This window comes from Sapajus apella, unplaced genomic scaffold (genome assembly GCF_009761245.1).
Source record: "Sapajus apella isolate SASKATOON/1434 unplaced genomic scaffold, GSC_monkey_1.0 scaffold20, whole genome shotgun sequence".
NCBI classification, from domain to species: domain Eukaryota; kingdom Metazoa; phylum Chordata; class Mammalia; order Primates; family Cebidae; genus Sapajus; species Sapajus apella.
Genome location: NW_022436960.1, coordinates 29,470,080 through 29,493,300, shown reverse-complemented (window position 1 = coordinate 29,493,300; position 23,221 = coordinate 29,470,080). Strand labels below are relative to the sequence as shown.

The following is a 23,221-nucleotide window of genomic DNA, read 5'->3' as shown; positions in this document are numbered from 1 at the left end:
AAGTAATTGCTTTCCTTAAAACTATGGCTTGGGCATTTGATTCTAATCTTAGTTAGTGGGAAGTCTCTGTGTGTATGTATGTAAGGGGCTGCCTTATCCTAATATAAAAAACATCTGTTCCTTTATTCTGTCATTAGATACTAATGAGTGAAGGTATATATTCTTTAATTGGGTTGCTGGTTTCTGTTTGTTAATATTTTATCAAGAGTTTGTGTTGATATCTATAAATTAATTTAGCCTGTAGTCTCCTTTTTGGATACTATCAAGTTTGAAATAATACATAAGTAAAAAGAATTTATAGGCTTATAAGAGAAACTTATAGAGCTTTAGGAAACAGAAAAAGCATTAATTTTATCTTTTTAGTAAAGCTTTAATAGTATTCCTTGTGAAATTATCTGGGCCTGGTGACTATGTTAGGGGTTGGAGGTTGCCTATGTCGGGGAGAAGAGATAAAGTACCTCTTTGATACCATACGGTATTTCTTCTACATGAATTGGTCTATCTGTATTTTCAATTTGTTTTAGAGTCAGTTTTTGTCATTTATATATCCTTAGTGTATTATCGACTTTATCCAGGTTTTCAAGTTTATTTGTATAGTAAAATTTTAAAACTTCATTGTGACTATTTTCCCATTTTATTTTTTATTTTGTGCATCTTTGCTTTTATCTTGATAAATTATACTCAGCAATTTCTAATTTGGCCTAATACTTGGCACCAAAATCTTCTGAAATCACAGATTATTACATCTTATATGGTAGGTCAGTCATTGGATCAGGAACTTGCCTCTGAGAAATACTGAAATAATAAGAGCTCTACTTTCTGTGCTATGGCTAAATGGCTATACACAAAATAAATGCTTGTTACTAAAATACTAAAAATACTATCTGTTGTAACTTCTAGCACAATGGCAGTCCTTATCTCAGAAAGCTGTGGTCTCCAAAACCATTTGGCAAATCATTTAATAGAGCAAAATGTTGGTTTAAGAGGTAAACAAATGCAATTCTAGCATCCATATCCTCAATTCTCCATCTGATCTATTCTATTTATACATGTTGGCACAATTCCTAGTAACAACTGAAAAAGTGCTTTATATCCCTAAACCAAAGGGTTAAGAAAGCACTTCCATCTCATTTAACAGTGAATTAAAATAATGAGACCAGGCCGGGCGCGGTGGCTCATGCCTGTAATCCCAGCACTTTGGGAGGCCGAGGCGGGTGGATCACGAGGTCAAGAGATCGAGACCATCCCGGTCAACATGGTGAAACGCCGTCTCTACTAAAAATACAAAAAATTAGCTGGGCATGGTGGCGCATGCCTGTAATCCCAGATACTCAGGAGGCTGAGGCAGGAGAATTGCCTGAACCCAGGAGGCGGAGGTTGCGGTGAGCCGAGATCGCGCCATTGCACTCCAGCCTGGGTAGCATGAGTGAAACTCCGACTCAAAAAAAAAAAAATAATAATAATAATAATAATGAGACCAAATAAACACAACAAATAAGTGTGAATTCTACAGTTAGCACCTTAATCTCTATCTCTCCAAATATGAATGACCTCCAGAATTTACCCAATAGAAGATCAATTTTAGCATGCCATATGTTCTACATAATCTGATAAGATTTTAATTACAAGTTAAAGGATCAGCTAGGATTCTACCAATTTATTGTCAACCAAAAATTACACCAGCATTAAAAAAATATGTTAGTAGACTATTATAGGTAGATTCTTAGTATATTACTTAAATTGATGAAGCATACTGTTTAAATCAGCAGTTCTGTACCATTTGCCCCAGCAATCCCATTACTGGGTATATATCCAAAGGAATACAAATTGTTCTACCAAAAATACACATGTACTTTTATGTTCATCACAGCACTATTCACAATAGCAAAGATATGGAATCAATGTAGATGCCCATCAGTGGTGGACTGCATAAAGAAAATGTGGTATGTATGTACCATGGAACACTACTAAGTCATTAAAAAACTTGAAATCATGTCTTTTGCAGTAACATGGATGCAGCTAGAGGTCATTATCCTAAGCAAATTAACACAGAAGCAGAAAACCAAATACTGCATGTTCTCCCTTGTAAGTGGAAGCTAAACGCTGAATACACATGGATACAAAGATGGGGAACAACAGACTCTGAAACCTACTTGAGGTGGGAGGGTGATGGTCGAAAACTACCTATCAGTTATCATGGTCACTTCCTGGGTCATGAAAGCATCTGGACACCAAGCCCCAGTGACATGCAATTTACCCGTGTAACAAACCTGGACACGTACCCCAAACCTAAAATAATTTTTTTTTCTTTTTTGAGATAGAATCTCACTCTGTTGCCCAGGCTGGAGTGCAGTGGCAGGATCCTGGCTCACCATAACCTCCCCCTCCCAGTTTCTAGCAATTCTCCTGCCTCAGCCTCCTGAGTAGCTGGGACGACAGGCACATGCCACCACACCCGGCTAATTTTTGTACTTTTAGTAGAGATGGGGTTTCATTATGTTGACCAGGCTGTCTATAACTCCTGACTTCATGATCTGCCTGCCTTGGGCCCCCAAAGTGCTGAGCCAAAAATTTAAAAAAATCAACAGTTCTCAAAATTTTTGGTCTCAGGACTTAATTACACTGAGGATCCCAAGGAGTTTTTATGCCTGTTATAGCTACTAATAATTACTGTAGTAGCCATAAACAATAAGAACATTTATTTTATTTTTCTTTTTTCTGTGCTCCTTAATCTTTATGGAGGTAGGAAAAATAACATTTAAAGGTATTTAATTCATTTTAAAATTATTATTTATTTTTTTTTTTTAGACGGAGTTTCGCTCTTGTTACCCAGGCTGGAGTGCAATGGCGCGATCTCGGCTCACCGCAACCTCCGCCTCCTGGGTTCAGGCAATTCTCCTGCCTCAGCCTCCTGAGTACCTGGGATTACAGGCACGCACCACCATGCCCAGCTGATTTTTTTTGTAGCTTTAGTAGAGACGGGGTTTCACCATGTTGACCAGGATGGTCTCGATCTCTTGACCTCGTGATCCACCCGCCTCGGCCTCCCAAAGTGCTGGGATTACAGGCTTGAGCCACCGCGCCCGGCCTCATTTTAAAATTATTAACTCCATTGTATGGAAACTTGAATAATATATTTCTAATGAAAAATAACTATATTTTCCAAAATAAAGAAATTTAGTGAGAAGAGTGGCATTTTGTGATTTAATACTCAGCTTAAAACTCTTGAAAAAGTCCTGGGGTCTCACTTTGAGAAGCACTAGATTAAGTTTTCTACGGGTAATATTTCATTTATTAAAATCCCTCCTCCATTAAAAAAATTATCTCTGTAGGCTGGGCACAGTGGCTCATGCCTGAAATGCTAGCACTTTGGGAAGCCAAGGCGGGCAGATCATCTGAGGTGGGGAGTTCAAGACCAGCCTGACCAACATGGAGAAACGCTGTCTCTACTAAAAGTACAAAATTAGCCAGGTGTAGTGGCATATGCCTGTAATCCCAGCTACTCAGGAGGCTGAGGCAGGAGAAATGCTTGAATCCAGGAGGCGGAGGTTGCTGTGAGCCAAGATCACAACACTGCACTCCAGCCTGGGCAACAAGAGTGAAACTCCATCTCAAAAAAAAAATTATCTCTGTTATATCAGCAGGTAGAAATGCAAGACAACTTCTGAAACCTACTTTATCATTACCATTACTAAATTATTATATGTATACAGATACTAGTATATTTAAATATACACAGTGAAGATCAAATCAGCTGCAGTTACACTTCATTATTGTCTAGTAATGGCTCATGTTTCAATAAGCTTCTCTTTCCTATTCTCTAGCTGTTCCATTGTCCTCAAAATCCAATTCCTTAACTTCTCTACTCACTCTCCTACATCTGTTTTCACTTCCTATTTCCTTGAGAAAGTAAGTCTTCAGAATAAAATTCCATCAATCTCAAACTCTAATACCACACACTGAGGTGCATCTGCAGTATATTTTCCACCTTTGCTCCTGTTAAAATAGAAGCACCATTCTTCCTTCATTTTAAAACTAATCAATTCTCTACATGCTTCTTTGTAAAAAGCATTTAATTAATTATGCTCAGGTAGTTCACATCTTAAAAACAAAACAACACAAAAGGAAATCACAGGTGACTTATTCACTTTGTTTTTTATTTTTTAGAGAGAGGGTCTTGCTTTGCCATCAAGGCTGGGGTGCAGTGGCATGATCACTGCAGCCTCTAACTTTTGGGCTCAAGTGAGCCTCCCACTTCAGCCTCCCAAGTAGCTGAGACTTACTCACTTTAAATGAGTACATTTCAGGGTATGTATATTATTTCTAATAAATCTGGTTTTACCCTCCCAAACTCACATGTTGCTTAACCTCACATTACCTTTGCTACTACTCTGCCTTTTGAAGATAAACTTTTATTTAAAATAATTTTAACAGCTTTATAGAAATAAAGGTTATATATAAGAAACTGTAAGCAGGACAGTGGCCATGGAAGTTGGAATCGGAATCCGCTAAGGAGTGTGTAACAACTCACCTGCCGGAAAAAAGACAAAGAAAGAAAAGAAACCGTACATATTTAAAGTCTACAATTTGCTGAGTTTTTCAAATGTGTATGTGCCTGAGAAACCATCACCACAATCAACAATAAACACAGCCACCGCCACCAAAAGTTTCCTTATGCCCCACATAATTCTTCTCCTTCCACCCTTCCCCAGTCCTTACACAACCTTTTCAGAAAAGCTTGAATTTGATTTGTTGCCTAGTTTTGTCGTCTCCTTCCTTATTTTGCATCTATTCACTCCTGAATCTGATTCTATACTCAGAATTGCACTGTAAGTGTTGTCATTATCATCAAAGTCATCAAGACTTTCAAGTTTTTCATCTAATGAGGTTTCATTTCTCACTTAATCTCTTTATAATATTTGACCACTTTCTCCTATGTTGAAACCTTGGTTTCTAAGATCATACTCTCTCCAGGTTTCCCTTCAATCTCTGGCTATTCATTTTTACTCTCCTTTGGGGAACAGCCTATTTCACTGCCTGTCCCCTCTACATTAGTATTCTTCAAGGGTTTGTTCTAGACCATCTTCTCACTTTCCTAGGCAATCTCACCTACCCACAACTTTATGTACAGTCAGTCCACATCATTCAAGGATTTGGCCTCTGTAAATTTGCTTACTCACTAAAATATATTTGTAACCCCCAAATCAAAAGTCATGGTGCTTTCTTGGTTAGTGAGGATCTATATGTGCATGTTCCATAGGAACTTCAAAAGGACTCATTTTCTCTACTCCCATATTTGTTCTTCCTTAGTGAGTGCCCCCAATATCCTACTAGTTGCCTCCATGGAAAACCTTTTAAATCAAGCTCACTGGTCTCCGAGGCAAGGCAGGACGAGGCATCTTTTGCCCTGCTATATCTGACTGAGGTACATCTACTTCAAGGCCATGGAAAAAACATTCCGAATTCTGATTCTCCTATTGTACTCTGGGAGTCAGTTGTATATAAGTGTATGAGTTGAGGAGGGAAGCAGTGATGTGGGGAGGGAAGCAGTGATGTGGGGAGGGAAGCAGTGATGTGGAGAAGGAAGAGAAGGGATAACACAGCATAATGGAGACACTGAACATTCTCTAGAAAGGATTTCAAAAAGCCATTTGGAAAGGATGAAACAAAACACACTCTGAATAAGCTGCCCTGCCTGCACAGTCTCTAAAGCAGAGGTCCCCAATACCTGGGACCATGGCCCAATACTGGTGAGTGGCCTGTTAGGAACTGGGCCACACAGCAGGAGGTGAGTGGAGAGGGGGCAAGCATTACTGCCAGAGCTCCACCTCCTGTCAGATCAGTGGTAGCATTAGATTCTCATAGGAGTGCAAACTCTATCGTGAACTACGCACGTGAGGGATTTAGGTTGTGCACTCCTTATGATAATCTAATGCCTGATCAAGTGGAAAAGTTTCATCTCAAAACCACCCACCCCAGCCCCACAACCCCAGTCCACAAAAAAATTATCTTCCATGAAACCAGTCTCTGATGCCAAAAAGCCTGGAGACCACTGCTCTAAAGCATATCCCATCTAGCTGATTTTATGACAAACGAGAATTACACTGAAAGATATCAAAATTTATTCATCTCACACAACATATTTAAAAGCTATAGGTTTCACAGCTGATTAGAAAAACGGATTCCATTAACTTTACTTCAATTATTTCAACACTGTATACCAACCTCTCAGAATCTGTAAATGAAGTGTTAAAATATTATAAATACGATATATACTCACAAGAAATGTCACTAGTTCTAAATGACATAGATCGAAAAGTAAAAGATCTCCAATCCTCTACATTGATTCTGCAGTTATTTGTGTCTTAATATTTCTTAAACACAATAATTATATATATTTTTTCTTTTAACCATAAACAAAACCATATTACATATGTAGTTCTGCAGCTTGCCCTCATCACTTAATAACAAATACATTGGAACCAGGCACAGTGGCTCATACCTGTAATCCCAGCACTTTGGGAGACCAAGATAGGCAGATTACCTGAGGTCAGAGGTTCAAGACCAGCCTGGCCAACAAATTGAAACCCTAACTCTACTAAAAATACAAAAAGTAGGCCAGGCGCAGTGACTCATGCCTTAATCCCAGCACTTTGGGAGGCTGAGGTGGGAGGATCACCTGAGGTCAGAAGTTCATCACCAGCCTGGCCAATATGATGAAAACCCATCTCTATTGAAAATACAAAATTAGCTGGGCATAGTGACGGGCACTTGTAATCTGAGCTAATCAAAAGGCTGAGGCAGGAAAATCACTTGAACCCAGGAGGCAGAGGGTGCAGTGAACCGAGATGGCACCACTGCGCTCCAGCCTGGGCAACAAAAGCAAAACTCCATCTCGAAAAAAATTTAAAAATTAGCTGGGCGTGGTGGTGGGTGCCTGTAATCCCAGCTATCTGAGAGGCTGAGCCACGAGAACCACTTAAACCCAGGAGGCAATGAGGTGTGATCATACCACTGCATTCCAGCCTAGGCAACAGAGTGAGACTGTTTCAAATACATACACACACACACACACACACACACACACACACACACACACACACACACACTCTGAAGTCAGTATTTCCTGTGTCAATAATCCTCATCTCTGCTCAGTGCAATAAGAAACCAGGTGTCATTTTTAATACTACTCTTTTTCATTCCTTAGATCTGTTCATCTCCAATTTCTATTACTTTTACTTATGGTGTTTTTTTTTGTAATAAGACTTTCATATTAAGGAATGCTGCATCATGATAACTATCATTTTTTTTAATACTTTAAGTTCTGGGCTACATGTGCAGAACATGCAGGTTTGTTACATAGGTATACACATGCCATGGTGGTTTGCTGCATCCATCAACCCATCATGAACATTAGATATTTCTCCTAATGCTATTCCTCCATTATCCCCCCACCCCCTGCTATCCCTTCCCCCACCCCATCCCCCCCACCCCACAACAGGCACCTGTGAGTGATGTTCCCCTCCCTGTGTCCCTGTGTTCTCATTGCTCAACATCCACTTATGCGTGAGAACATGTGGTGTTTGGTTTTCCGTTCTTGTCAGCTTGCTGAAAATGATGGTTTCCAGCTCTCTCCATCAGATCTTTGAAAGCCCTGTGCAGGTGGTCCTGGTGTTCATTGATATGATTGGCCATTCTTATAAAAAAAAACTCTCAGGGCAGCCCAGGCTGAGGAATGGAGTTTCCAAGTCAGGAATGAACTGCTGTTGGGTGCAAACGGATAACTCATGATCATAACCGAAGGCTACCAAGACTCTGTGAAGCTCGCTTAACTGGCTCAGGTAAGGGGCAAACTTTCCTGGTGGTCTATCCAGAGAGCACTTTCTCTGGACTTCCGACTCCTGGATACTGTCTGGGTATACCACTTCCACTAATTTTCTGAATTGTGAAGCGGGCATTGGGTAATTCTGCACCTTACGACAACACAGCTGTACTAAACCTCTTTTGTGGTGAATCCAGTCACAGAGGTAGCTCAGCCACTCATCCAGGGTACTTTCGTTGAGGCCGACATCTATGAACACCTTCAAGGGCTCACGTATGAACATCATCAACGGCTTACGCTCTCCCGTCCTTGGACGGTCCTCCACTATCTGCCTCTTACTCGTGGCCTCTGGGGAGCACGACAGGGCCCGGATCCAGACCTCATGGCCTCTGGGGAGCATGACAGGGCCCTAGATCCAGACCACATGGTCCAGAAATTCTCATCAACATTCCCCAAATCAAGCACTTGAAGTTTCCACCTCCTAGGGCGAAGCTTCCTGTACACCAGTGAATCAAGTCCCTCCAGCACAGCTCGCAAGGTCTCCAGATGAGGTGTCTTCATCAGGGACCCCAGAGGGAGGCGGGGAAAGGGCCAGGTCCGCACCATGGCCTGTAGAATCTCATAGTGCCTGCTGCTGAAGGCCTCCATGAACATCAGGGGGAGTTCCCCTGGCAGCTCATCCAGAGTGGAGGTGTCCAAGCACGGGTCCCTCAGCAGGCTCTGCGCTGCCAGCTCCACGAGTCTGCGTGGGGCCTGCAGCCTCATTCTGATAAATCAGATCTGAACTCACTTTGCAGTGTGCTCAGACCTCTTGGAGAATAAGACAGTAACTCCAGGCACCACTGCTCTGGGTCTCTTCTGCGGCTGCTCACGAGCTTTCTTCTACTTTTACTTATGTTTTTTGTTTTGAGACAGGGTCTTGTTCTGTTCCCTAGGCTGGAGTGTAGTGGTGCAATCATGGCTCACAGGGCTCAAGTGATCTTCTCACCTCAGCCTCCCATGTAATTCAGGCCATAGGTGCGTACCACCACACTGAGCATTTTTGTTTTGGTAGATACGGGGTCTCCCTATGTTGCCCAGGCTGGTCTTGAACTCCTAGGCTCAAGCAATCTTCCCACCCTGGCCTCTCAAAGTGTTGGTATTACAGGTGTGAGCCATCATGATCAGCCTCCCTTTACCTATTAATTATCTATCAATTTATTCCATTTGTCTTCATCTTCACAGTCACCACCCTAGTCTAAACTACCATTATCTCTCCTTTGGATTACTGTGAGAATCTTTTGCTAGGCTCCTTGCATCAAGCATGGGCTACTTCCAAACTATACTGCAGCCAAAGTCATTTTTTCAAAGTGCTTTTCTGGGTAGAGTTGGCTGAGGATTGAAAAATTATCTGTTGGATACAAAGTCCACTATTTGGGTAACAGGTACACTAAAAGCCCAGACTTCACCACTATGCAATATATGCATGTAAGAAATCTGCACTTATACCTCCTAAATCTATAAATACATCCATTTTTAAAATAAATAAGATGGCTAGGCACAGTGGCTCATGCTTGCAATCCAAGCACTTTGGGAGGCCAAGGCAGGCAGATCCTTAAGAATTCAAGACCATCCTGGCCAACGTGGTGAAACCCCGTCTACTAAAAATACAAAAATTAGCTGGGCATGGGGGCGTAAGCCTGTAGTCTCAGCTACTCAGAAGGCTGAGGCAGGAGAATCATTTGAACCTGGGAGGTGGAGGTTGCAGTGAGCTGAGATTGTGCCACTGCGCTCCAGCCTGGTGACAAAGCCAGACTCCATCTCAAAAAATAAATAAATAGCTTGACAGAGACATAGATAAGACAAGACACTTGACACATACACAAAATGTTTCCTGATACCATATTCTTGCTTAAAAAAAAAAAAAAAAACATTTACAGAGTTTGGGAAGATGAAAAAGGTCTGGAGAGGACTGGTGGTGATAACTGCACACCAATATGAATATATTTAATACCACTGAACTGTATACTTAAAAATGCTTACAAGGACAAATTTTATGTTATATGTACTCTACCTTAATAAATAAGTAAATAATGGAAAGAACACACCATTTAATGGCTTTCCCTGTCCAAAATCCTAGCATGGCCTACAAAGTCCTGCCCTGCTTTCCTACAGGGTCATCTCATTCAACTTTCTGCATTACAGTTTTCCTTTATCATTCTTTCCTCCTGTCATTTAATGCCTACATATACATGCTTTCAATAATTTTCTAATGTTCTACTCACCTTTTCATCTAATTCATTCCCACTCAATCTTCAGATATCAGGTCAAACTTTACTTTCCCAGGGAAGCGTTACTGTGATCCTCTAGCCTAGGTCAAGTTTTTTTGTTACACATTCTTATAGACTAAATTTTCTTTCTTAAAAATATTTACCTCAGACTGTAACAATATATTGTTAACGCAAATATCTAACTAAAGTCTGTTTCCCTCACAAGACGACTGTAAACTCTACAAGAGCAAAAACTATGTCTTGTTTGCTTACCACCTAGCATACGCCTGGCATATGGCAGATGTTCAAAAAATATTTACTAAATATATGATATAGATCTACCTTACTTAAAAAAAATAACTGCAAAGAATTCAAGTTAATGAGTGTCACAGTTTAATCAATTCCAGAATTATGGGAATTTAAGTTTTTTTTTTTTTTTTTTTTTGGGAGACGGAGTCTCGCTCTGTTGCCCAGGCTGGAGTGCAGTGGCATAATCTTAGCTCACTGCAACCTCCACCTCCTGGGTTCCAACGATTCTCCTGCCTCAGCTTCCCAAGTAGCTAGGATCACAGGCGAGTGCCACCACACCTGGCTCATTTTTGTATTTTTAGTAGAGAAGGGGTTTCCCCATGTTGGTCAGGCTGGTCTTGAACTTCTGACCTTATGATGCGCTGCCTTGGCCTCCCAAAGGATTACAGGTGTGAGCCACTGTGCCCAGCTGGGAATTTAAGTTGTTTCCAAACTTTTGATATTACAAATGTTAGGACTGTCAATTATGCTAGTATATCTACAAATGTACTTAAATGCAATTCTGAAATGTAAAATTGCTGGTCAAATGAAAATCACATTTAAAATCTTAATAGAGGTCAGGTGTAGTGGGTCATGCCTATAATCCCAGCACTTTGGGAAGCTGAGGCGGGTAGACCACCTGAGGTCAGGAGTTCGAGGTCAGCCTGGCCACCATAGTGAAACCCCATCTCTACTCAAAATTCAAAAATTAGCTGGGCATGGTGGAGCATGCCTGTAGTCCCAGCTACTCAGGAGGCAGAGGCAGGAGAACCAACTTGAACCCAGGAGGTGGAGATTGCAGTAAGCCAAGATTGCACCACTGCACTCCAGCCTGTGCTATGGAAAGAGAGACTGTCTCAAAATATATATATATACACACATATACAAACACACACACACACACGTGCATATATATATATATATATAGTAAATAGAAAAAACTAACATTTTATATCAAACTACAATTTTTACTTTAGGATATTAACATTTGGTCTAGTTCTATTTTTTTGCCCCCACATTTAATACATCTCACACTGTGATTACATAACATATTGCTTATTTTCACTAAATAGTAAATAACATATGTATTTCTTTCAAGTACTAAAATATGACCTATCTCTAGAGTCTCCAGCAGTATAAAGAAAAAGCACCTGTATGTCACTGACTTCTCTGGATCTTCATTACATTTTTAACCTCTGCCAGCTTCCACTTTCTGATTCAACAAATGAAGGCATTAAATGACCTCTGTGCCATTAAAAGTTAGAAAATTAAAGCAAATATTCCCTTTGATTTAACTCTTCTCATTTAAGGATTTCTGAAATACACAAGACCTGTATTTAAGAGAACCGACTTCCACTCCTCAGCTTCACCAGCTAGTAAGCATATCCCACTGAAAATTTGAGTTCTGATAATTTAAGATCTTTAGGTATTTCAGGATTAGTATTCTTATCAGAATATTTGTACTAACTCCACATTATATAGAAGAAATTCATATTTAAATACAAAAAGAAAACTTCCTAATTAAAATCTATCTTTTCTTTCTCATTATTTTCCTTTCTTTCTCATTTAATTCTATCATTGAAGCAGACTGTGAAGGGATTTGGTTTGTGGAGGATTCTCTTAATTATCCTTATTAATGAGATTTCACATACTAGACTGTCAGTTCTTTTCCACATACAGACTTATAGAAACATCAGCTCTCACCTTAACTGGGAAGCTACATTTTCCAGAGCGAACACCTTCTTCATCTGTTTGCCACTGATGTGGACGACTGGCCTCTGGCACATAAACATCCTTCTTTCTCCTAAAACTTTGCCGTAGTTTGTTCATTTTAATTTTTACAGCCTGAAGATGAAGGAAAAGAAATATTTTAAAGAAATATTATCTTCTCACATATTTAAACTTTGGAATACCATACTAACAAAAAAAACTAATGTTCAAAATTAAAGGTTTAGGCTTTTATATAAGCAATATATAATTATGCAGGCAAAGTGTAAAGGGAAAATGAGTGATCAGAACACTTCCTCTTAGTGGAACACTAAGTTCAAACAAATCACTTTACTCTTTGAAAAGACAACTACAATACTAGTCCTTGTAAGAACAATAACTTCTAGTAGGATTTGAAGACATATTATCCTAATAATTTTCAAGAACTTTAGTTATAACAAACCAATGAGAAATTCTCCCTACCCATCTATCTTTCAAATCTATTTCAACACCTGAAAATGGCAACTTGTACATGTAGATCCAATTACAGACTGCTAAGAGTTTCTAAAAACTTTCACACTTATTAAGAAAAAAAAATTCTGAAACACTAGAATTTAGGGATCTTTTTGGCAATTATTAGAAAACACTAAGCAAAGCAGGAATTACAATCACCTTTTTATAAAAGATGTCATGAAGAAGAATAAAACAAAGTTTTCTTTAAATACACTTAAAGCCAGGCGTGGTGGCTCATGACTGTAATCCCAGCAATTTGGGAGGCTGAGGCAGGCAGATCACTTGAGGTCAGAAGTTCAAGACCATCTTGGCCAACATGGCAAAACCCTATCTCTACTACAACTACAAAAATTATTTGGGTGTGGTGGCACACACCTGTAATCTCAGCTAGTTGGGAGGCTGAGGCAGGAGAATCAATTGAATCCAGGAGGCAGGGGTTGTAGTAAGCTGAGATCATGTGGTCTGGGTGACAGAGACTGTGTCTCAAAAATAAATAAATTAAATAAACACACTTAAAGAAAAAGAATGTGTGACTGGGACTAAATCTAGAGAAAAAACTTTTTTTTTTTTTTTTTTTTTTTTCCCTAGAAAGTCTCACTCAGTCACTCATGCTGGAGCACAGTGCCATGATCACAGCTCATTGCAGCCTTTATCTCCCCGGCTTAAGTAATACTCCTACCTTAGTCTCCCGAACAGTAGGGACTACAGAGACATGCACCACCAAACCTGACTTTTTTTTTTTAAGTTGAGATGAGGTCTCACTATGTTGCCCAGGCTAGTCTCAAACTCCTGAGTGCAAGCAATCCACCCACCTTGGACTCTCTAAGTGCTGGGATTACAGGTGTGAGCCACCACACCCAGTCAGAAGAATTTCTTACAAGCAGTATGACATCAAAATGCATTTCCATATCTATAATCATTACAGTAATTTTAAAAACAATGACAAAGGTACAAGTTTCATTATCAACTCTGTAATTAAAAAGTGTTGGCCAGGCACGTTGGCTCATGCCTGTAATCCCAGCACTTTGGGAGGCCAAGGCAGATCACTTAAGGTCACTTGAGGTCAGGAGTTGGGAGACCAGCCTGGTGGATCACTTGAGGTCGGGAGTTGGAGACCAGGCTGGCCAACAAAGGCAAAACCCATCTCTATTAAAAAATACAAAAATTAGCCAGGTGTGGTGGTGCACGTCTGTAATCCCAGCTACTTGGGAGGCTGAAGCAGCAGAATTGCTTGAACCTGGAAGGCAGAGGTTGCAGTGAGCTAAGGTTGTGCCACTGCACTTCAGCCTGCGTGACAGAGCGAGACTTACCTTTTTTTTTTTTTTTTTTTTTTTTTTAAGATGGAGTCTCACTCTGTCACCCAGGCTGGAGTGCAATGGCACAATCTTGGCTCACTGCCACCTCCGCCTCCCAGGTTCAAACGATTCTCCTGCCTCAGCCTCCTGAGTAGCTGGGATTACAAGCATGTGCCACCGCGCTAATTTTTGTATTTTTAGTAGAGACGGGGTTTCAACATTTTGGCCAGGCTGGTCTCGAACTCCTGACCTTGTGATTCACCCGCTTTGGCCTCCCAAAGTGCTGGGATTACAGGCGTGAGCCACCGTGCCTGGCAAGACTCCATCTTAAAAAAAAAAAAAAAAAAAAAAAAAGTATTATGGTCAGTTCTTTATTGCGTTACTGGAAGAGTCACCTCTTGAATGCTGTCAAAGGTGCAGCAGAAATCAAAACTACAGAGAAAGGAGACCTAACTGATAAGAAACAATACAACATTCAAGAAACAAACATAATAAGTGCCCCCTTACAGAGTAAAATCTCAAAATCTTAAGCTAATACCTCCAATTTTCTGTTAAGAAGCAGCATGCCTCATTCTTTTTTTTTTTTTTTTGAGATGGAGTTTCGCTCTTGCCTCCCAGGCTAGAGTGCACTGGCGCGATCTTGGCTCACTGCAACCTCCACCTCCCAGGCTCAACCAGTTCTCCTCAATCAGTTCTCATTCATCCTCCCAAGTAGCTGAGATTACAGGCATGTGCCACTACTGCCCGACTAATTTTTGTATTTTTACTAGAGATGGGGTTTTGCTATGTTGGCCAGGCTGGTCTCAAACTCCTGACCTCGTGATCCACCCACCTCAGCCTCCCAAAGTGCTGGGATTATAGACATCAGCCACTGCACCCAGCCGAAGCAAGTCTCATTCTTTCCATGAAGGATGTAAGCACCTCAACCAATCTAAAAGTGATCTTAACTCAAGAAAATGATGTGACAAAGCTATAAAAATGAACTGTCCTTTCTGTCAGGAGTGTTAAATAGCAATGGATTAAACATCAATTCCCACATGTCACCAATGAAAGATTTGAAAATCAAAGTTTGCATCCTGAGGAAAATCGTTTTGTATTTTAAAATGCATAATGCCGCATCAGAACTATCACCAAATTAGCTAGTTTGCACAAATAAGCTAATCTTCCACATATCTTAAAAGTTAAAAATTCTGACAAAGGACTGGCAATGTAAAAACCTCTGGATTTTCTAAAAATGAATTTAAGCAGATCACTCATTCCTAAACTACCTAAATGAAGGTCTACCTTAATCAACCAGATTTCCAGAAGAATTCCGTAACCTTCCTTGAAAATACATCCTGTTGCCGGGTGTGGTGGCTCACGCCTGTAATCCTACCACTTTGGGAGGCCGAAGCAGGTGGATCACCCAAGGTCAGTAGTTCGGGAACAGCCTGGGCCAACATGGTGAAACCCCATCTCTACTAGAAATACAAAATTAGCCAGGCATAGTGGCACGCGCCTGTAATCCCAGCTACTCCAGAAGCTGAGGTAGGGGAATCGCTTGAACCCAGAGGGGAGGGTTGGGGGGAGGTTGCAGTGAGGCAAGATCACACCACTTCACTACAGCCTGGCCAAAAGAGAGAAATTCTGGGGAGAGGAGGGGAATAAACACATCCTGTTATTACTCTTTTATATCACATTTTAAAAACATGCACAGGCCGGGCACAGTGGCTCATGCCTGTAATCCCCAGCACTTTAGGAGGCTGAGGCAGGTGGATCACCTCATGTTAGGTGGCTCACGCCTGTAATCTTAGCACTTGGGAAGCTGAGGCAGGTGGATCGCCCGAGGTCAGGAGTTTGGGAACAGCCTGACCAACGTGGCAAAACCCCATCTCTACAAAAAATACAAAAAGTAGCCGGGTGTGGTGGCATGCACCGGTAATCCCAGTTACTCGGGAGGCCGAGGCAGAAGAATCGCTTGAACCCAGAAGGTGGAGGCTGCAGTAAGGGGGAGGTTGAGGTGGCACAACTGTACTCCAGCCTGGGCAACAGAGCAAGACTGTGTCTTCTAAATAAATAAATTAAACAAACAAACATACACACACAAGTATAAGAAAATGAAATGAAAAACCTATACCCTTACTCAAGTTAGCACTCTCTAAATTATCCTGAGGCCAAAAAAAAAAAAAACCATAAAAAACAAACAAAAACCCCTGTACAATTCCAAAAACCCCTGTACAATTCCTTTCTTCTTAATTTCTTTGTCTTAGTTAAGACAACTACTCACCTATCTACTTGGCCAACCCAGACACCTGAAGATCATCCCTGCACTCAGCCTTTCTCTGGCCAAATTTTACCTACACTGATTTTACCTCCCTAGTAGCTCTTGAATTCATCCCTCTCCCCAACCGTTCCAGTCCTACTATCCTGAGACATTTTTCTTTAAATTATTGCTTTAAATAATTTAGGGACATATTGGCATGGAGCTCTGTTAGAGGCAAAGAGATCAAAACACTTGTCTAAAGTGTTCTAAATATGTTCTAAAACACAAATCTGACCATGTATCTACTCTAACCCTGCAATTGCTTCACACCACCTTCAAGACAAAGTCCAAATTGCTTAGCATGGCAAACACAGTCCTTCTTCATCTGGCTTCTCTCACCAGTCCCCATTCACATGTTCTCCAAACAAAGCATGCCCTCTTTCAGAGCCCCTGTATATGTTCCTCCACTGCCTAGAAAGAAATATCATTCCCTGTGCATGTCTGGTAAAGTCTACTCTCTTTAAAGAGTCAGCTCAGGAGTTAACCTCTTCAGGGAAGCTAGACTTTTATTTCTTTTTCTTTTTTTCTGATAAGCCCCTACCTGGCTTGGTTAGGTCCTTCCACCTCATATAATTCTGATTAATGCCTTCTTCTTACTTCTATTATTATATGCATCAACCTTATAGTAATCTCCTATTTCCTTAATGGTTGACTGTATCTTATTTGTTTAAATAGTAACCTTGCATCGTAACACGCTGCCTGTCATATATAGCATACTACAAGTTTGAAGAACTGAAAGATAGAACAGACTCCTATCACAGTAGAGGCTATGACACTAGGTAGGAAAAGTCTCAACATACAAGCCCAGAGAATCATCAATGTTGGAAGACACTGAAGGTGTAATAGTCCAACCTCCCATTGACAAAGGAACCACTGACAACTTCCATTAAAAGAGGACATTCAACCTCTGTCTAAATAGATCTAGTACAAGTTTATTTTCTCTCTGGGCAGCTATTTATTATTGTATCATTCTGTTGTCAAATAAGAGAACATACTGAAAGTGTCAGCCAATTTGGGGTCTAAGTATCTTTCACTTTCAGTACTCAGATGGTTTGCTATCAGCATTTTTGCAAAGAGTATCATTTTCAGTGATTTTCAAACTATGCTTCAAGCAGCCGTAGAATTTCCACAGAAAAGCTCCAGGGGTTGGTTGCTTGCTTGAAGGGAAAGAGAAGAGTTGGAAGATTGGACACAACTCTCAGAAAGGGCTTCACATCCCTGCCACAGCTTCAAACAAACTCCACTCTACCTGATTTACATGCTGGGGTTCCACAGAGAAGTTTCAGAAAGGTTTTCATGGCTTGGACATTTTTTAAAATCAGTTATACAATCATAATAGTCCTAAGATGAATTTGGCAAAATGAAAACACGTAATTATGATATCTTGCTTACTACTTAATGGATAATTATCACTAGCCTGTAAAATAATCTAGACTATCTAAGAAAATGCTTTAACACATTAAGGGAGAAATCAAACATTCTGTTTTCAAGTAATCTACATACAACAATTTGGCTTACAAAGAAAAACAAACAGAAAAAAGTAGAAAACATGTTAATTCAAAGCAATATTTACTACAACAAAGTTGAACTTTACTCCCCAAAAAGAAGGCCAGACCTCTTGGGAGAAGTCTTGGTTGAACGCAGGTAAAATATGTATATGTATATGTATATGTATATGTATATGTATATGTATATGTATCTCAACTCACTGCAACCTCTGCCTCCTGGGTTCAAGCAATTCTCCTGCCTCAGCCTCCTGAATAGCTGGGGGATATATATACACATACATACATACATACATACATACATACATACATATATATTTAGACGGGAGTCTCGCTCTGTCGCCCAGGCTGGAATGCAATGCGATGGCACGATCTCAGCTCACTGGAACCTCCGCCTCCTAGGTTCAAGAGATTCTCCTGCCTCAACCTCCCAAGTAGCTGGTATTACAGGTGTCCACCACTATGCCCAGCAAATTTTTGTATTTTTAGTAGAGATGGAGTTTCACCACGTTAGTCGGGCTGTTCTCGAATTCCTGACCTCAGGTGATCTATCCGCCTCAGCCTCCCAAAGTGCTGGGATTACAGGTGTGAGCCACTGCACCCAACCAGGATATATTTTTGTAACTATACAATCTAAGAACAAACTTATTTTGTCCTACAAACTAAATTTTTTTTAAATTTTACTTTTTGAGACAGAATCTCACTCTGTTGCCCAGGCTGGAGTGCAGTGGCCAATCTTGGTTCACTGCAACCTCCACTTCCCGGGTTCAAGCGATTCTCCTGCCTCAGCCTCCCGATAGCTGGCCCTATAGGTACCTGTCACCTCGCCTGGCTAATTTTTGTATTTTTAGTAGAGACAGAGATTCACCATATTAGCCAGGCTGGGCTTGAACTTGTGACCTCAGGTGATCCTCCCGCCTCAGCCTCCCCAAGTGCTGGGATTACAGGCATGAGCCACTGTGCCTGGCCACTAAATTAAAAAAAAAAAGAAAAAAAAACTATTCTACTAGAATTTTCAAAGGTCATTAGATACAACTTAATTGCCAAATTCAGCCAGTATTTTCACAGTTATTCTTCTTAACTGCTTTGCAAATTTAGATATGACTCCCTCGACCCCCTCAATACTCTACTCTGGTTTATCCTCTTCACTTCTGTTTCTTTTGACTTTTTTGAGGGCATCCTCTACTTTCTCCTACCCATTGAGGGTATATTCCCCCCAAATATCAGTCCTCAGTCTATGTTCTCTTATTTACACCATCACTCTTGAAATAACACAAACTTCACCCCAAGTATGATGATTTCCCATTTGTACTTTTAGGTCTTGCTCTCTTACTCATTCTCTATTTGGGTACAATGATGTTGCCTCAAACACATTAACCTAGAGTGAAATTCTCATTTCTTATCTCCCATCCCTGAAGTCTTCCCCTTCTCCACCCCAATTTGGTTCAGTAAAAACTACTGAGCAGTTACTACGGGCTGGGCCCTATTGTTAATGTTAGTGAATACAGAAGTTAATAAGAATTTCCTTGTCTTTAGGTGGCTGTCTCCCCTCACAGAAGATTAATTTCTGTATAATATGGTGAGTGTAAGAAAAGCACTACACACAGTACACCCTGGAAGTACAGTTTAGGTTCTGGACGCATCCCCTATAAGGTATACTACCTGAATTAAGTTTTAAAGAAGAACAAAAATTAGTGACAAACAATATGGGGATAGAACAGAAAAGATATTTTAGGTAAAGGCAACAGCATCAACAAAAGCACAGATGCAGAAAATCACACAGTAGGTAGCAATGCAATTAGAAGAGTGATAGGAATGAGGTTGGAGGAGCAGTGAAGGATCAGGTCCTATAAGGAGCTAGGATTTTATCCCATAGGAGATGGAAAGCCACTTAAAAGTTTTAAACAATCATTGACATGGCCAGAGTTGAAATTTAGTTAGATTACTTTGATGGCTGTGTGGAAAATAATCTGAGGGGAAAAGACTACAGACAAGCTAGGCTTTTAAAATTGTCTAGGCAAAGTACAATGAGAACTTGAACTAGGGCTGTGGTGGTGGTATGGGTGGAGAAAAGGGGAAGAGGACTGAGGAAAAGTTCAGTGACAATTGAGACAACATGATATAACTGTGCTCTAGAAAATTATTTTATGTCTAGAATGATGGCTGTAAACCAATAATCAGCTCCCCTGTTTGCTTCAGGAAATTCTTGCTAACTAACTTATCTAGGGAAACAGTTTGTGTATCAGGGCAAACAGCTCTCTTGACGGAAACAGACTGAAGACCCTTTTCGTGCTACGGCCACTAATTCTAAACATTGTGTCACGTACTTTGTTAATCTCAACTAGTTCCCTCCCTTGAAGAACCTGCCTTATTAAACCACTTAAGTCAAGATCTCAAAAACCCTATAAATATTCATTTCTAACATGCCTAACTACCAACACTTTGTCAAAATGTGCTTTCTCTTGATGTAGTAAACTGAATAAATTCATTGTTTAATCAAAAAGATTATCTTTGTAAGGAAAGTCAACTTGTAGGAATTGGTGACTAATTGTGGAAGGTGAGGAAAAGGAAGAAATCCAAATATGGCATCATGTTCTAGTCCTCAACAAACTGGATACGTGGTGAATACTATGCAGAAAAGGACAAGCAGGGTTAAGAGGGGACTTAGAAGTGCTAGGAAAGAATAAATTTTTAAATTCAAAAGCTTATTTGACAGCAGGCACAGTGGCTCATACTTACAATCCCAGGATTTTAGGAGGCCAAGGCAGGGGAATCACTTGATGCCAGGAGTTCAACACAGAGTAAGGTGGGCAACAGCCTGGGCATCCCATCTCTACAAACATTTTTTTAATTAGTTGGGCATGGTGGTGTGCACCTTAGTCCTCCTGGCTACTTAGGAGGCTGAGATGGGAGGATCACTTAAGTCCAGGAGTTCAAGGCTACAGTGAGCTATGATCACACCACTGCATTCCAGCCTGGGTGGAATGCAATGGTGTGATCATTTTCCAAGACGGAGGTCTTTTTTCCAAGACCTCCATCTTGGAAAAAAGACCAAAAAAAAAAAAAAGAAAAAAAAGAAAAAAAGAAAAACAAAAGTGACATTTGAGCCAAGAACTGAAGGAGATTACCAAAAGGAAAAAAAAAAAAAAAAAAAAAAGTGAGCCATGCCAATAGATGAGAATTTCAGGAAAAGAAAATAACCAAATGTAAAGCTCTGAGTCTAGAGTGTTTTTTGTTGTTGGTTTTTGTTTTCGAGAGATGGGGTCTTGCTATGTGGCCTCCTTGTGCTGCCAGTGTGGCCTTGAACTCCTAGGTTCAAACAATCCTCCCACCTCAGCCTCCTGAGTAGCTGGGACCATAGGTGCATGCCAGAGTGCCTAAAGATGGCCTAGAGTGTTTGAGGGACAGAAAGGTTAGTGTGTCCAGTGCAAAATGAAGACAAGGGAATAGGAGAGATAAGATCAGAGGGGTTACAGAGAACAACGCCATATAGAGCCTTGTAGGCCAAAGGGTTTGATTTTTCCTCTGAGAGAAATACTGACATTCCTATCCAACAGCAGCAATTGACAGATTGAGTATAGAAGAATTATAGAGAAGTGTCAAAAATAAACCTTAGGAGTTGCTGTTGTCATTTTAAAGCTTCCACTGCATCTCCCAATAATTTCCCACAGAATCCTAAGAAAGTCAGGTAGAAGTGCTCCTGAATCTGTCTCCATACTAGCTCTAGAAAAGGCACACTATTCACTGATGTAATGGCTACTAAAATTATACTTTCAAATAGGGGAAAAGGTATATTAGATTCCACTATTTCTGCTAGAATTAAAGACAATAGACTTTACTTTTTAAATTAATTAATTAATTATTATTATTATTTTTTGAGACAGGGTCTCTGTCGCCTAAGCTGCAGTGTACTGGTTCAATCATAGCTCACTGCAAGGCCGGGTGCGGTGGCTCACGCCTGTAATCCCAGCACTTTGGGAGGCCGAGGCGGGTGGATCACGAGGTCAAGAGATCGAGACCATCCTGGTCAACATGGTGAAACCCCGTCTCTACTAAAAATGCAAAAAATTAGCTGGGCATGGTGGCACGCGCCTGTAATCCCAGCTACTCGGGAGGCTGAGGCAGGAGAATTGCCTGAACCCAGAAGGCAGAGGTTGCGGTGAGCCGAGATCACGCCATTGCACTCCAGCCTGGGTAACAAGAGCGAAACTCCGTCTCAAAAAAAAAAAAAAAAAAAAAACATAGCTCACTGCAGCCTTGAGCGCCTAAGCTCAATCGATCCTCCCACCTCACACTTTTATGCTTGTTGAATTTAAGGGGCTTATTTATAGGGCTTTCAGGTTGGGTTTAAATTGTGGAGGCTCCTGAATGCCAGAGTCAGAAATAATACTTTAGGAATCACAACAGTTTTAGAACACAACCAAAGATAAAAGTTTGACACACAACTGTGTTCACTGTCACTTTACTCATTAACACAACTGTTCCAAATAGGAAGTCATAACTACCATATCAATTAAACATCAGCCAGATATTTTTCACAGTAATATATTTTTTCACAGTAATAAGCCTTATGCTCATCAAGATAAACATTTTGAACACTGTCAAGTATGTGTGTATGGAGGATTACATGCACACACACATACACAGTAATTTGTTCTACCCAGGAAAGAAGACGACGAAATAATGAACATTAAGCATCCACTGTGTGAATGGTAGTGTAGTAGGAGTTTCATGTGGAAATTATAGATGTTAAGAAGTAATTGTCCCTAATCACAGGAAGCCCACATCAAAAGGAAGAGAAATTAATTGCAGGATTAGTTCCTAAATGCTCTCTATGAAACATCATATAGAAAAAAATGACAAACTAAAACTCCAAATAAAGCTTTCTAAATGAATTCTGTTAAAAAAAAAAAAAAAACCCAACTAGAAAGCAAAGTTTCATCTGACTTGTTCTCACTAACTAAAGAGGTTAAAATACATAAAAGAATCTTTCATGGCCAGTCATGTAAGGAAGATGTACCTTACATGCCTCTAAGCAAATAAAAATTCTCTAATAGAGAATAAAAATCAGTAAGTGTGTTTTATATGGCAAGCTACAAGCAGCTAGAAATGGATTTATCTGCTGGAAAAAAATAATAAAACTATAAAGACCAGGAATTAATGGCACAAAAAGTGTAATTTCTAACAATGGCAAAATTTCAATATGGCATATGTAGTCAGCTTTACAGTTCCAAAGTTAAATTATTTTAATATAAAAAAGCTTTAATAAGAGCTAGTGGTTGGTCAATCTATAAGATCACTTTTCTAGGGTAGTTATTTACACTGGAATAGGCCACTCAGGAAGACTGTTAAAAGTCTCACTTTTCATTTTTTTAAAATATGGTTTAAAGATTCTGGGAACTATATTTTACACATTCCAAACAAGACACTAGTCTAACAAAAGAATGTCCCTGATCTATAAATGTATGTGAAAAATCATTCACTTGAGAATGAAAGATAAGTCACTAACTAGTAGTTATATGCCATGAATTATTGAGCAA

General features: G+C 40.2%; 1 protein-coding gene and 1 pseudogene across 9 annotated transcripts in view; both read right to left on the bottom strand.

Moving 5' to 3' along the window:
- NUMB (NUMB endocytic adaptor protein) overlaps positions 1–23,221 on the bottom strand; it is a 108,029-nt gene that overhangs the window by 69,131 nt on the left and 15,677 nt on the right. For all 9 annotated transcript variants that reach the window (XM_032287932.1, XM_032287933.1, XM_032287934.1 and 6 more), the window contains one exon: positions 12,064–12,204. In XM_032287932.1, the coding sequence (XP_032143823.1) occupies positions 12,064–12,189 (126 nt within the window). In that variant the 5' untranslated portion in view covers positions 12,190–12,204. The remainder of the gene's footprint in view (positions 1–12,063; positions 12,205–23,221) is intronic.
- Positions 7,513–8,831, bottom strand: LOC116558046 (annotated as a pseudogene).